At 45.9% G+C, this 16825-nt stretch overlaps 1 protein-coding gene across 3 annotated transcripts in view; it reads right to left on the bottom strand.

Annotated features, from left to right (window-relative positions):
• The window catches only part of LOC140105734 (ovostatin-like), an 82861-nt gene that overhangs the window by 22108 nt on the left and 43928 nt on the right, over positions 1-16825 (bottom strand). For all 3 annotated transcript variants that reach the window (XM_072129762.1, XM_072129763.1, XM_072129764.1), the window contains 6 exons: positions 15426-15495; positions 12424-12655; positions 10642-10765; positions 8472-8599; positions 6486-6537; positions 6043-6126 (listed from right to left, as the gene is read on the bottom strand). In XM_072129762.1, coding sequence (XP_071985863.1) covers positions 6043-6126; positions 6486-6537; positions 8472-8599; positions 10642-10765; positions 12424-12655; positions 15426-15495 — 690 coding nt within the window. The remainder of the gene's footprint in view (positions 1-6042; positions 6127-6485; positions 6538-8471; positions 8600-10641; positions 10766-12423; positions 12656-15425; positions 15496-16825) is intronic.

Raw genomic sequence — 16825 nt, 5'->3', positions numbered from 1 at the left:
ACCTCAATGTAATGGCACTGTGGTGTCCCCTCTATGTGTGCTCCATACACCTCAATGTAATGGCACTGTGGTGTCCCCCTCTATGTGTGCTCCATACACCTCAATGTAATGGCACTGTGGTATCTCCTCTATGTGTGCTCCATACACCTCAATGTAATGGCACTGTGGTGTCCCCCTCTATGTGTCCTCCATACACCTCAATGTAATGGCACTGTGGTGTCCCCTCTATGTGTGCTCCATACACCTCAATGTAATGGCACTGTGGTGTCCCCTCTATGTGTGCTCCATACACCTCAATGTAATGGCACTGTGGTGTCCCCCTCTATGTGTGCTCCATACACCTCAATGTAATGGCACTGTGGTTCCCCCCTCTATGTGTGCTCCATACACCTCAATGTAATGGCACTGTGGTGTCCCCCTCTATGTGTGCTCCATACACCTCAATGTAATGGCACTGTGGTGTCCCCCTCTATGTGTGCTCCATACACCTCAATGTAATGGCACTGTGGTTTCCCCCTCTATGTGTGCTCCATACACCTCAATGTAATGGCACTGTGGTGTCCCCTCTATGTGTGCTCCATACACCTCAATGTAATGGCATTGTGGTGTCCTCTCTATGTGTGCTCCATACACCTCAATGTAATGGCACTGTGGTTTCCCCCTCTATGTGTGCTCCATACACCTCAATGTAATGGCACTGTGGTGCCCCCCTCTATGTGTGCTCCATACACCTCAATGTAATGGCACTGTGGTGTCCACCTCTATGTGTGCTCCATACACCTCAATGTGATGGCACTGTGGTGTCCCCCTCTATGTGTGCTCCATACACCTCAATGTAATGGCACTGTGGTGTCTCCTCTATGTGTGCTCCATACACCTCAATGTAATGGCACTGTGGTGTCCCCTCTATGTGTGCTCCATACACCTCAATGTAATGGCACTGTGGTGTCCACCTCTATGTGTGCTCCATACACCTCAATGTGATGGCACTGTGGTGTCCCCTCTATGTGTGCTCCATACACCTCAATGTAATGGCACTGTGGTGTCCCCTCTATGTGTGCTCCATACACCTCAATGTAATGGCACTGTGGTGTCCCCCTCTATGTGTGCTCCATACACCTCAATGTAATGGCACTGTGGTGTCCCCTCTATGTGTGCTCCATACACCTCAATGTAATGGCACTGTGGTGTCCACTCTATGTGTGCTCCATACACCTCAATGTAATGGCACTGTGGTGTCCCCTCTATGTATGCTCCATACACCTCAATGTAATGGCACTGTGGTGTCCCCTCTATGTGTGCTCCATACACCTCAATGTAATGGCACTGTGGTGTCCCTCTCTATGTGTGCTCCATACACCTCAATGTAATGGCACTGTGGTGCCCCCTCTATGTGTGCTCCATACACCTCAATGTAATGGCACTGTGGTGCCCCCTCTATGTGTGCTCCATACACCTCAATGTAATGGCACTGTGGTGTCCCCTCTATGTGTGCTCCATACACCTCAATGTAATGGCACTGTGGTTTCCCCCTCTATGTGTGCTCCATACACCTCAATGTAATGGCACTGTGGTTTCCCCCTCTATGTGTGCTCCATACACCTCAATGTAATGGCACTGTGGTGTCCCCTCTATGTGTGCTCCATACACCTCAATGTAATGGCACTGTGGTTTCCCCCTCTATGTGTGCTTCATACACCTCAATGTAATGGCACTGTGGTTCCCCCCTCTATGTGTGCTCCATACACCTCAATGTAATGGCACTGTGGTGTCCCCTCTATGTGTGCTCCATACACCTCAATGTAATGGCACTGTGGTGTCCCCTCTATGTATGCTCCATACACCTCAATGTAATGGCACTGTGGTGCCCCCCTCTATGTGTGCTCCATACACCTCAATGTAATGGCACTGTGGTGTCCCCTCTATGTGTGCTCCATACACCTCAATGTAATGGCACTGTGGTGCCCCCCTCTATGTGTGCTCCATACACCTCAATGTAATGGCACTGTGGTTTCCCTCTCTATGTGTGCTCCATACACCTCAATGTAATGGCACTGTGGTGTCCCCCTCTATGTGTGCTCCATACACCTCAATGTAATAGCACTGTGGTGTCCCCCTCTATGTGTGCCCCATACACCTCAATGTAATGGCACTGTGGTGTCCCCTCTATGTGTGCTCCATACACCTCAATGTAATGGCACTGTGGTGTCCCCCTCTATGTGTGCTCCATACACCTCAATGTAATGGCACTGTGGTGCCCCCTCTATGTGTGCTCCATACACCTCAATGTAATGGCACTGTGGTGCCCCCCTCTATGTGTGCTCCATACACCTCAATGTAATGGCACTGTGGTGCCCCCCTCTATGTGTGCTCCATACACCTCAATGTAATGGCACTGTGGTGTCCCCCTCTATGTGTGCTCCATACACCTCAATGTAATGGCACTGTGGTGCCCCCTCTATGTGTGCTCCATACACCTCAATGTAATGGCACTGTGGTGTCCCCTCTATGTGTGCTCCATACACCTCAATGTAATGGCACTGTGGTGTCCCCTCTATGTATGCTCCATACACCTCAATGTAATGGCACTGTGGTGTCCCCTCTATGTGTGCTCCATACACCTCAATGTAATGGCACTGTGGTGTCCCCTCTATGTGTGCTCCATACACCTCAATGTAATGGCACTGTGGTGTCCCCCTCTATGTGTGCTCCATACACCTCAATGTAATGGCACTGTGGTTCCCCCCTCTATGTGTGCTCCATACACCTCAATGTAATGGCACTGTGGTGTCCCCCTCTATGTGTGCTCCATACACCTCAATGTAATGGCACTGTGGTGTCCCCCTCTATGTGTGCTCCATACACCTCAATGTAATGGCACTGTGGTTTCCCCCTCTATGTGTGCTCCATACACCTCAATGTAATGGCACTGTGGTGTCCCCTCTATGTGTGCTCCATACACCTCAATGTAATGGCATTGTGGTGTCCTCTCTATGTGTGCTCCATACACCTCAATGTAATGGCACTGTGGTTTCCCCCTCTATGTGTGCTCCATACACCTCAATGTAATGGCACTGTGGTGCCCCCCTCTATGTGTGCTCCATACACCTCAATGTAATGGCACTGTGGTGTCCACCTCTATGTGTGCTCCATACACCTCAATGTGATGGCACTGTGGTGTCCCCCTCTATGTGTGCTCCATACACCTCAATGTAATGGCACTGTGGTGTCTCCTCTATGTGTGCTCCATACACCTCAATGTAATGGCACTGTGGTGTCCCCTCTATGTGTGCTCCATACACCTCAATGTAATGGCACTGTGGTGTCCACCTCTATGTGTGCTCCATACACCTCAATGTGATGGCACTGTGGTGTCCCCTCTATGTGTGCTCCATACACCTCAATGTAATGGCACTGTGGTGTCCCCTCTATGTGTGCTCCATACACCTCAATGTAATGGCACTGTGGTGTCCCCCTCTATGTGTGCTCCATACACCTCAATGTAATGGCACTGTGGTGTCCCCTCTATGTGTGCTCCATACACCTCAATGTAATGGCACTGTGGTGTCCACTCTATGTGTGCTCCATACACCTCAATGTAATGGCACTGTGGTGTCCCCTCTATGTATGCTCCATACACCTCAATGTAATGGCACTGTGGTGTCCCCTCTATGTGTGCTCCATACACCTCAATGTAATGGCACTGTGGTGTCCCTCTCTATGTGTGCTCCATACACCTCAATGTAATGGCACTGTGGTGCCCCCTCTATGTGTGCTCCATACACCTCAATGTAATGGCACTGTGGTGCCCCCTCTATGTGTGCTCCATACACCTCAATGTAATGGCACTGTGGTGTCCCCTCTATGTGTGCTCCATACACCTCAATGTAATGGCACTGTGGTTTCCCCCTCTATGTGTGCTCCATACACCTCAATGTAATGGCACTGTGGTTTCCCCCTCTATGTGTGCTCCATACACCTCAATGTAATGGCACTGTGGTGCCCCCTCTATGTGTGCTCCATACACCTCAATGTAATGGCACTGTGGTGTCCCCTCTATGTATGCTCCATACACCTCAATGTAATGGCACTGTGGTGCCCCCCTCTATGTGTGCTCCATACACCTCAATGTAATGGCACTGTGGTGTCCCCTCTATGTGTGCTCCATACACCTCAATGTAATGGCACTGTGGTGCCCCCCTCTATGTGTGCTCCATACACCTCAATGTAATGGCACTGTGGTTTCCCTCTCTATGTGTGCTCCATACACCTCAATGTAATGGCACTGTGGTGTCCCCCTCTATGTGTGCTCCATACACCTCAATGTAATAGCACTGTGGTGTCCCCCTCTATGTGTGCCCCATACACCTCAATGTAATGGCACTGTGGTGTCCCCTCTATGTGTGCTCCATACACCTCAATGTAATGGCACTGTGGTGTCCCCCTCTATGTGTGCTCCATACACCTCAATGTAATGGCACTGTGGTGCCCCCTCTATGTGTGCTCCATACACCTCAATGTAATGGCACTGTGGTGCCCCCCTCTATGTGTGCTCCATACACCTCAATGTAATGGCACTGTGGTGCCCCCCTCTATGTGTGCTCCATACACCTCAATGTAATGGCACTGTGGTGTCCCCCTCTATGTGTGCTCCATACACCTCAATGTAATGGCACTGTGGTGCCCCCTCTATGTGTGCTCCATACACCTCAATGTAATGGCACTGTGGTGTCCCCTCTATGTGTGCTCCATACACCTCAATGTAATGGCACTGTGGTGTCCCCTCTATGTATGCTCCATACACCTCAATGTAATGGCACTGTGGTGCCCCCCTCTATGTGTGCTCCATACACCTCAATGTAATGGCACTGTGGTGTCCCCTCTATGTGTGCTCCATACACCTCAATGTAATGGCACTGTGGTGCCCCCCTCTATGTGTGCTCCATACACCTCAATGTAATGGCACTGTGGTTTCCCCCTCTATGTGTGCTCCATACACCTCAATGTAATGGCACTGTGGTGTCCCCCTCTATGTGTGCTCCATACACCTCAATGTAATAGCACTGTGGTGTCCCCCTCTATGTGTGCCCCATACACCTCAATGTAATGGCACTGTGGTGTCCCCTCTATGTGTGCTCCATACACCTCAATGTAATGGCACTGTGGTGTCCCCCTCTATGTGTGCTCCATACACCTCAATGTAATGGCACTGTGGTGCCCCCTCTATGTGTGCTCCATACACCTCAATGTAATGGCACTGTGGTGCCCCCCTCTATGTGTGCTCCATACACCTCAATGTAATGGCACTGTGGTGTCCCCCTCTATGTGTGCTCCATACACCTCAATGTAATGGCACTGAGGTGCCCCCTCTATGTGTGCTCCATACACCTCAATGTAATGGCACTGTGGTGTCCCCTCTATGTGTGCTCCATACACCTCAATGTAATGGCACTGTGGTGCCCCCTCTATTAGTGCTCCATACACCTCAATGTAATGGCACTGTGTTGCCCCCCTCATTCTTTTCTCTGTGTCCCGAACAATTGTTTTGGTGGCCTACTAACAGGATGCGTATAGGGGGTTGACACTGATCTGTTCTTTTGCTCTTTTGCTCTTGGTAGCAGAAGGCAAAAAGTCATCACGGGTCGGCTTTGGCTTTGTGTTCTCTTTCAGCATCCAGAAGTTGTTGCTTCTCGATGCTACAGGGACAACTGTTTTGGCACCAAAGGATCTGATGACGTATTCACATCACATCAATATACTTCCTGGTCAGCCCAAAAATGTTTGCTTTAGTAGGAATAATTATGGGTTGGTTTGGGTTCACTAGTTTTAAGTTGGTGTTCACAGTCACACTTCCCCCTTCCAGCGCTCTATTAGACCTAAACTCCTGATGGGGTATTGGTGTCACTTCCTACCCCTGTGTAGTTGGATATTACCCCACCTCAGGTGATATTTTGCTGAGACATTTATCTCTAAGATCTTTTTTATCAGTATTGCGGAAGGATTTCTTTACTACTTTTCCATACAATATGGAAATTAACTCACGAATGCATTGAACATGTAGAGTAAAAGAATCTGGCACCGCGTCTTCAGGAATACTTATGGTAACTTGATATTCCATAGTGGACCCTTTAAAGGCAAGTAGAAAAAGGTTAGATGTCACAAAAATATTCCAATAAATCTTCTTTATTGCTGGAAGGAGATCTCTAGGAACTTTGCTCCGGCTGGTTCCCTTCTTACTCCTTACTTGAAGGTATTCCAGCAATTTTTTAAAAATGTATCAAGACATGATTGGCGGAGATGGGTTTTGATGACTAAAACTCAGTTATGCCGCGTAATAGATAAACAAAGACATGGAAGGCAAATAGGCAAAAACTCTCAATGTCAAGCAGTAGCTGCAAAAGCAAATACCGGATTAACAAAATCGGAATTGTCCCCGTAAAAAACCCTTGTAAATATGAGTGATCCGTGGTCATTCAACTGCTTACCTTTCAAAAAGACCAAATGGCTGGACGTAACTTGTGTTCTTATTCCTTCGGACTTGTAGAAAAATCAGAGAGAGAGAGATAAGATTGGTCACACATATTCCTAAATGATATGACTTCACAAACAACCTGACTATGACGCCGGTGGGCCTCGACCAGCCTAACACCATCCAGTGGCCCCTTTTAGTGGTTTCACACCCTCTTAAACTAATTACTGGCCTGAGACAGATAGAAGACAAGTAACGGAACGGAAAGTTTAAGCTTTTGAAGCTTTCAAGAGAGAGTTCAAGAGGCCCTAAGTCAGTGGTAGCAAAACTAAGGCATGGGTGCTAGAGGTGGCACTCAGACCCCTCCCTGTGAGCACCCAGGCCATTGCCCCAGAACAGAGTTCACTAGACAGAACTCCTACAGTCTTGGGAGATCCTGCTGTCAGTGACACCTCCTTGGCAACTTGGAAGGAGACATGAGAAGGTGTTGTCATGTTTGATTATCATTGTAGGTCATTCTGCTGGGCCCCCCCCATCTTCCTGTACACAGGGGCCCTGGAGAGAAGCTACAACGATGATGATGTCCGAATTTTCCCTTCTCTTTTCAACTGTGTTTGGTCCTCAGGAGACTGGTATGAATGAAAGTTGGTGAAGAACAGGGAGCAATAAGTTACAGCTTGGAGAGGACCTGTCAGGCTGATTTTGGACACCAAACCACCTATGGACCGATGGTTTAGTGTCCCAAATTACCCTCCAGCTTGTCCCCCTGTGCCTTCTCTATATAAAAAACACTATAAACCAAACCAATGGATATTTCTGAAGAGGCGCATCGGATGAAGATGGAGCAGTACCTACGGCATATGTGCAGTGAACCCGGGGTGTAGTATGGTCCATAAGGTGCGGTCTAGGGGGCCAAATCGCCCTGACGGGTTCTCCTTAAAATGCTGTGCTGGCACTTTGCGATTAATACATGGGTTTCGGTTGACATTTGGGCACTTAGTCTCTGAAACGTTTGCCGTCACTGGTCAATGATATGACTGTTAATAAGTGTTTTTACTCATGTCAGAAATAAAAACACAGGTGGGAATTATTACATTTTGAAAGCCCCCCACCCCCCTAATTAGCCCCCACCCTCTCCGAAGCCGGATCTACTGAGAGGGTCTGACCCCGAAATGGGTCTTGTTATATAACTTGTCCGCCAGTCATAAGATTTCTTCCCCATTATCTTATTATTTTTTTGAGTTTATAAAATGTTTCCCTGCTAGTTTTTAAAGCATGACCTGTTGTTTGAGGTTATTCTTGATGTATTGTGTGGGGTTAGTATTGTAAACATTTCTTTGTATACTTTGTTAACAAATATAACTCACCATTACCTCTCCGTTGTGAAGGAAATCCATGTTTTGGCCTGTCTTTAGAGAATCTCTTTGTGTTTTTTTTATAGCTCTGAGCTGTGAAGTTAAACCTTTCTGCTCTCTCCCTTCTACTGGCATTATTTTCTAACAGAAGATCTTATCTATCACTGCTCAGCCCGTCTTACTTTATCTAGCTGACAGTGAAACTGAGAAATTAAAAAAAAAATGCTCACAGAATACTATAACCCGGGAGAGAGCATTAAGGGTTAGAACTCACTGCTCAGAGCTGTGTAAACAAACAGGAAAGGGGAAAGAAATGGATAGTCTCCTGGTCTTCCTGAAAAAATGGATGTTCCTTATCAACAGAGAGAGAAAGTTGTTACTAAGGTGGCACTTTGCTCCCTGTTACTTTTACAATATGTGAAGAATTAAAGTATTTAAAAATGTTCACATCACCCTCCCCCCTCCTACAAAATAGTAAAAGTGCTATCAAACTACTGTTACTCTTTAACAGTAGCCCGTGATGGATGGGAAGCATCAGTTCATGATGTTCCTGGGCGGGGGGACATCATGTGAGCTCTAAACATTTGGATTTACCCCATCTTTTTATGACAAAAAGCAACAACAAATTGTAGACACCGAGCCCTCACCTCTACATGGATTGGTTTTATGACTGTGTCTATATGTTGCGGCATAGAATTGTCACTGGCCCCATCACAATTAGTTTCAGAAGTAGAAATGAACGTTGTGGATGAAGTTGCTGTGATGTCTACGTCACCTGTGAAAGGCAATGGAATATTTAATATAATTTATAGAACATGGTGTGCAATCTATTCCGCTCCTCCTGTCTGCTCAACTCCTCCTGCTCTGCAGATAGGTCACTATATACAATCTGCTCAGCTCCTCCTGCTTTATAACATGCTACCTGCAGATAGAACACTATGTACAATCTGCTCTGCTCCTCCTCCTCTATAACATGCTGCCTGCAGATAGGACACTATGTACAATCTGCTCAGCTCCCCCTGCTCTATAACATGCCACCTGCAGATAGGACACTATGTACAATCTGCTCAGCTCTTCCTGCTTTATAACATGCTGCCTGCAGATAGGACACTATGTACAATGTGCTCAGCTCCTCCTGCAGGATAACATGCTGTCTGCAGATAGGACACCATGTACAATCTGCTCAGCTCCTCCTGCTCTATAACATGCTGCCTGCAGATAGGACACTATGTACAATGTGCTCAGCTCCTCCTGCAGGATAACATGCTGTCTGCAGATAGGACACTATGTACAATCTGCTCAGCCCCCCCTGCTCTATAACATGCTGTCTGCAGATAGGACACTATGTACAATCTGTTCAGCTTCTCCTGCAGTATAATATGCTACCTGCAGATATGACACTAGGTACAATCTGCTCAGCTCCTCCTGCTCTAAAACATGCCACCTGCAGATAGGACACTATGTACAATCTGCTCAGCTCCTCCTGTTCTATAACATGCTGCCTGCAGATAGGACACTATGAACAATGTGCTCAGCTCCTCCTTCAGGATAACATGCTGCCTGCAGATAGGACACTATGTACAATCTGCTCATCTCCTGCTCTATAACATGCTGTCTGCAGATAGGACACCATGTACAATCTGCTCAGCTCCTCCTGTTCTATAACCTGCTACCTGCAGATAGGACTCTGTGTACAATCTGCTCAGCTCATCCTGCTCTATAACATGCTGCCTGCAGATAGGACACTATGTACAATCTGCTCAGCTCCTCCTGTTCTATAACATGCTGCCTGCAGATAGGACACTATATACAATCTGCTCAGCTCCTCATGCTCTATAACATACTGCCTGCAGATAGGACACTATGTACAATCTGCTCAGCTCCTCCTATTCTATAACATGCTTCCTGCAGATAGGACACTGTGTACAATCTGCTCAGCTCCACCTGCTCTATAACATGCCACCTGCAGATAGGATACTATGTACAATCTGTTCAGCTCCTCCCGTTCTATAAGATGCTGCCTGCAGATAGGACACTATGTACAATCTGTTGATCTCCTCCTGCTCTATAACATGCTGCCTGCAGATAGGACACTGGGGGTCATTTACTAAGGGCACGATTCACGTTTTCCCAACGTGTTACCTGAATATTTCTGATTTGCGCCGATTTTCCCTGTATTGCCCCGGGTTTTTGGCGAACCCGATCGAATTGTGGCGCATCGGCGCCGGCATGCACGCGAATGAAATCGGGAGGCGTGGCCGAACGAAAACCCGACGGATTTAAAGAAAAAAAGTGTTGCTGGACTCGCGCTTACCTTCACCCTTCAGTGAACTCCAGTGCGTTCCGATGCTCTTCAGCGCAGCAGCGACACCTGGTGGACGTCGGAGGAACTGCCTTAGTGAATCCCGGCCGGACCCAAATCCACCGCACAGAACGCGCCGCTGGATCGCGAATGGTCCGGGTAAGTAAATCTGCCCCATTATGTACAATCTGCTCAGCTCCTCCTGCTCTATAACATGCTGCCTGCAGATAGGACACTATGTACAATCTGCTCTGCTCCTCCTCCTCTATAACATGCTGCCTGCAGATAGGATACTATGTACAATCTGCTCAGCTCCTCCTGCTCTATAACATGCTGCCTGCAGATAGGACACTATGTACAATCTGCTCTGCTCCTCCTGCTCTATAACATGCTGCCTGCAGATAGGACACTTTTCCTGTTCTACACTTTAGTTCCCTTTAGATCAATTGCCAATTGCAGATTAGACTGAATTTTCATATTCACAGATACCCTCAGAGAATTCCAGCGGATCTCACCTAGTGCAGTAAAATGCACGCTCCATTGCATTGAGACCCGTTGTCCGTTACAAACACAGACTCCACTGATATCATTGTGTGGCTTTGGCACAGAACTATCTGAAAGTTCTAGTGTAATTTCAACCTAAAGCAAAAACAAAAGTATTGACTTCAAAGGGAACCTGTCAGCACATTTGCACATATACAGCCAGTGACAGGTTCCTATAGAGCTCTGGTAACTAACTGACCCCCTTCTTTTAGCTAAAAATTGTTTACATTACATCCACATAAATCACCTTTTCTCTTATATTCCCTGGCATCAGAGGAGGTGAGGGGGGCATATCCTGCTCATCTGGCCCCTCCCATCTAATCCATGCCATGTGGCTAGGCTGACATTATCACAGGTCCTCTAGCCTCTTAATAATAGCAAACTGTGTCTGTGCTGTACTGTATGTGACCACAGTAGTTTGTCTCCATGGACTACTCTGTCTCCATCCTCCATGGAGGCTGCTGTGATTTCATGTAATTACATACATGGTGTACAGTTTGCTATTGCTTTTGGTGCACCGTTAACACGTGCGGCACATTTCAGACTTGCATGGTAAATCTGGCGCACGGTCCGACTGAGCACCGGAACAACCCCTGGAGTGCAGAAATTAGTGTCGCACAATGACCATTTGCGCTAGAAAGAACGTGAAAAGTCCAACATAAACCTTAGGAAGACCTTAGTAAATGTGCCCCATTGAGGAAAGTCTGAAGATATAGCTGTCGGCACTGATAATGGGCATCCCCACCAATTATAAGAAAGGGGGCATCCATTTAACTCTCTACGACACTGAGATAGCCAAGCACGGTACTCGGTTACTTCTGATCCTGATAAACAGTGAGCCGATCCACCATGTATATGCACAACCAGGCCCTTCATACAATTTAGGCAGAGATGAGCAGATCCAATGGTTAGATTCGCGTTCGGGTTTGGCTTGCTAGGGTTGTCAATTTGCCGCATTGACTGTTCAGCTGTCAATTCGACAATATGCCTAGGTCGGTTGGTAAATTGACACTCCTTGCAACTAGCCATGGCTATGATTGGCCAGGTTCAACACTCCTGGCCAATCATAGCCATGGCTAGTTGCTTTGGGCGTCATTTTGCTGCATCGGTTTTTTGGCTGCCAATCAGGTGGCTGAACGCTCAACCCAAACACGACCATTGGGTCCACTCATCTCTACTGTTGTGGTACACATATTGGAGGGCTATTTATTATTTGTGTCGCAAGGTCCATTTATTTGGCTCACAAATTTTGTGGCGTATTAGATGCTGATTTAAGATTGTGTCCCCAGGGCTCAATAATATGGTGCAAGGGCCTGAAATGACTTCACATTCAAGCAGGTGTAATAGACCGTGATAGACTTGCTTTTTTGTTGGTCTTATTTTGCACCAAAAATTGCGTGCAGAAAGTCGGAGAAACTAGAAGTACAGGAAAAGTGTTGGGATTCAAAAGTTTCGCCCCAAATTGAGCGACAAAAAAAAAAAGAGAAAAACCGTGTGAGTGTCGGAAAAGAAGCTGAATTGTGGCACCAACAAATAATAAATATGGCACACATGGCGCAGCAACAAAACCAAAAACGGAGCCACCAAAAAACTGCCTCTAAGCCAAAAATAAATGCCCCCCCCCCCCCCAATGATTTGCCCTAAAGCTGTATTATACTTATAGGGATAGTTGTCATCTTCTTTAAGACACAGAACAAAGCATTTTTTTGGTAATGTTATATTTTCATCAGTAAATCCAGAATTGGGTTACGCACCTTGACGCACTTCTCTTGGTAATTTACAGCAGTTATGTCTATCAAGATAGTTTCTCCTCTGGTGCAATACGGTGGATATGTGACTTCGGTAAAGAAATCTAAACTTGTGGTAAATGATGCAGACCCATTGCTGATACCCACGCCTGCGACATCTTCGACACAAAGCACTTCGCCATTCCACGTAGTGATGGTTTGTGGACAGGTGGCCGTCACGCTTCCTTTTCCATCAGGCCTGAGGGTTAAAGAGAAGTGAAGAAATACAATGGATCAATGAATGACTTAACGATCAGACTACATGGGGCTTGTTTGTAGTCTGTCACCATGGAAATTAGATTTTTCATTGGAATTTTCTAGATTAATTCGATTTTTAATTGAGATGCTTCTGGTCCAGTAGACCTGGAGAGACTCTGAGGAAGAAGCTCCTGGTTCTGCTTTGAGCTCCGACAGATCATTTCCCTGCAGTGAAGTTTCACAAGTGAGTTTGGTGCAAAATCTTGTTTCGTGTTACTGCAGGATTTATCAGTTACCTAAATGTAGAACTGCTGAGCTGAGCTGAGCATGTTAGTTCAGTTCAGCACTTCTACATTTAGGGGTGGGAATCCCACAGACACACGGAGAGAGTTTGTCAGACCAAACATGCTCGTATAAACTCGGCCTGATAGGGAATTTGTTTGGAAGTTCTCACAATAAGAAAAACTTTGCTCTTCCATATCATTGTGGTTGGTGGACTTCTGGACTTTTGGGTTTTGGTTGAAGGGATTTAGCAGATATACAATATAAATAAGTAGCATTGTTGCTTTATGATTCTAAGGAACATAAATGGGGGGGGGGGGGTTAATGGAAATCAAATTTAAAAAAAAACAAAAAACCTAGAAATACTCACCTCTGCTCCTCTTGATGTTGACCTCTACTTGCCTTGACATGCTGGGATCCGTTTGTCTTGACACGCCTCTCCCATGGGAGTGGGAGGTGCAGGGGTGTGCATAATTAGCAGCCAAGAGCACTGGACAACTTGTCCCCACATTCCGTGCTGCTAATTATAGGTTTCTTTTCTAGGTGATCCCAGCGTGTCAAGTCTAGCGAAAGATATTGCCGGGATCAAGGGGGTAAGTATAATTAGACTTTTTAGTTTTTTTACCTGGTTGACTTTCTTTAAGTAGTCAAAACTCAGTAATTGATCAGTAATTGATGGTATTTACTAACAATATGACATTGAAGACTTTTGTGGTAAATCACTTTAAGCCTTTGGGACCTAATAAAAGAAACTTCATTAACCCCTTACCGACCTGTGACGTAATACTACGTCACATGCCGGGTGCGGGTGCATGGAGAGGGCTCACGGGCTTATTAGAGCAAAGGCTTACTGGTAACACCCCCGATAGGTGCTAGCGGGTGTTTTCCCGCAGATCCAGCAGATCATCTCCCATGCGCCATCTTTCTGAGGATCGTTGCCCCATTAACCAATTCATTACAATGTGCTATCAGTACATTGGGGCTCATTTACTAAGGGTCAGTCGGACGCATTTTTGTCGGGTTTGCGCCAAAATCCGATTGCGTGCGATCACCGGGCAATTTTGCGCACGCGATCGGATTTTGGTGCATCGGCGCCGGCTTGCACGCGACAGAAATCGGGCGGGGGGACGGATTCGGACAACGCACGGCTTTTAACATTTAGAAATGTGTCGCAAGACACGCACTTACAAGCACCGGAAAGAAGCAGGTGAACTCCGGCAGACCTCAACGCACAAGCTTAGTGAATCGAGCCGGACCCGAATCCTCGTTGGACAACGCACCGCGGGATCGCGACAGGACCAGGTAAATAAATCTGCCCCATGGTAATGAATGAGGAGTAAAATCTCTATATACTGCCATACTGTACTATGGCAGTATATGATAGGTTTGTACAGACAACCTAGGGTTAAAGTACCCTAGGGAGTCTGAAAAATAGTAAAAATAAAAATAAAAAAAAGTTTTAAAAAAAAATTATAATAAAAAACCCCCTAAAAACTCAAATCACCCCCCCTTTCCCTAGAACTGATATAAATATAAATAAACAGTAAAAATCATAAACACATTAGGTTTCGCCGCGTCCAAAAATGTCCGATCTATAAAAATATAACAACGGTTTTTCACTGCGTTAAACCCTGTAACGGAAAATCGCGCCCAAAGTCGAAAATTGCCCTTTTTTGCCATTTAAAAAAAAATAAAAAATTCTATAAAAAGTGATCAAAGGCTCGTTCAGTCCTAAAAATTATAACATTGTAAACGTCATCGAAAGCCGCAAAAAATGACACCTCCCACAGCTCCGTACACCAAAGTATAAAAAAGTAATTAGCGCCAGAAGAGGGCAAAAAAATTTTTGTACAGGAGGTTTTAATTTTTGTAATACGGCACAAATGTGTTTTTTTTTTACCAATTTCACTGCATTTGGAATTTTTTTCCAGCTTCCCAGTACATGGCATGGAATATTAAATACCATCACTATGAAGTGCAATTTGTTACGCAGAAAATAAGCCATCACACAGCTCTTTACGTGTAAAAATAAAAAAGTAATATGGATATTTGAAGCTGGGGAGTGAAAAATGAAAACGCAAAAACGAAAAAGGGCTGCGGCGTTAAGGGGTGAAAGAAACCCCTTTCGAGGCCGCGTCACAGGCATGATTAGGACCCGCTCTATAGTCTGCAGCATGACCGTCTGCCTTTGTCGCCGTTTGGTGGCTCCTCCACCTAGTGACCATGAATGATAAAGGTTGATGGTGGGCGTGAGCTAGCTGCACGGTCAATGGCCTATCCTATGGGTAGGTCATAACAGCTACATTTGTAGGGTTTGACACATGGGTCCTCCACCAATCATCTTTTTCTTAAATAGGTTATGAAGCTAAACCTCATTAGAGACAATGGACATCAAATCATCCAAAAGAGAATCTTTCCTGGTACATTTTTGTATAGTCTTATTATAGAGATTCTCATAGTATAGAACCATCAGTGAAGGACCTACTTACCCTATGGTAGTTTTCAGCCATGCAAAACCATCAGCAAAATTTTTGCGGACTGTTACAACGGCAGCAGGGGCTAAAAGGAGAAGAAACTGAATATTTTAGATCAAAGGCCCCATCTACGTAAACTTACTTCCTACTTATGCCTTTAGGTTTGTACTGAGTGTGTGGCCCTGTGCCTCAGATAGTTACACTTTATGGTTACCCCCCCCTAACCGTCTCACTTAGTGTAGTGCCCTGGATCAGAGGAACATTGAACTTTGGACATTTGTGGACATTTGGATATTTCCCTTATGAGACCTCAGCACTTTTTACTTGCATTGATGTTTTGTGTTTTGCTATATACATTCTGTTCTTTATTACTGTATAGACTATTAAAAAGGGTTAATGAGCATAGAGAGAGTGAGAAATGAATCTCAAAAACAAGTGAAACTACTTGTTTTCCATAGCTGTAGATTGTTTTGCATAAGAAAAACAGATTGTTTACCAGAAAAGCAGACAGTCTGTCCTTTAGAATGACAGGAGCAGACTGGAAAGTTGTTTACATTTTAGAAACTTGCTGACATAGGATATCGTGGAGACTTAATGTAAGTCTGTGGGAGAGTGCTTTGTCATTGTTTTTGTGTTGAAATGTAACCACTCTTCTCCTGTTAGAAGGCATTTAAGGAGAAGAGTCCCAGTCCCTAGTGTCTGATAGTAAAGGAATATAGCTTGGAGGAGAAGACTACCAGTCTACCTGAGCAACCAGAAAAAGAAGCTGAAGCGGAGAAGCTACTCTGCCATAGACCCTGGGCTCCTACCCTGTGATCAGGGTACCAGCCTTCTGAGAAAACCCAGCTTTTCCTCAGCATAGAACCATTCTTCTGGCAGGGAGACCATTGGAGAAATCAGCCCTATGATTTGCTTGTATTGCTTTGCACCTGAGTTTATTCAGTAAAAGAGGAAACTGTTCACTGCCGACCCCAACTCTCTTGACTTATTTCCCATTGGTGTGCACCGCGCCTTACCATCCCTTCCTGGCAGCAGCGACACATGGTGACACCTTGATGGTGCTTGCCTGATCCAGCATAGCGTTGGGGCAACCCCTATCCTGGGAACTGTATAAGACTTCTACACCTACCCTACCCCCTTATACAGCACACATTGTGGGGGACACGAGGATGCACCCTCACAGTGTGCCAAATCGAGAGTGAATGGGAAGCTAGGTTAGGAACTGGAAATCAAAGGCATATAATATGTGCCCCACTTTTCAGGAGTCTGCGGCATTGTGCAAAAATAAGAAGGTTTTCTCCGGTTTCCCGTTCCCATGTCCTTTTGGCACCAATGAATCAGCCTAGGTGCTAAAGGTCACAGTAACCATGTTAGCCAATCAGTGGCCGCCTCTCATCATGGGAATTCACTGGTGG

Source organism: Engystomops pustulosus, chromosome 11 (assembly GCF_040894005.1).
Source record: "Engystomops pustulosus chromosome 11, aEngPut4.maternal, whole genome shotgun sequence".
NCBI lineage: Eukaryota > Metazoa > Chordata > Amphibia > Anura > Leptodactylidae > Engystomops > Engystomops pustulosus.
This window is presented reverse-complemented; position numbering and strand designations above follow the sequence as displayed.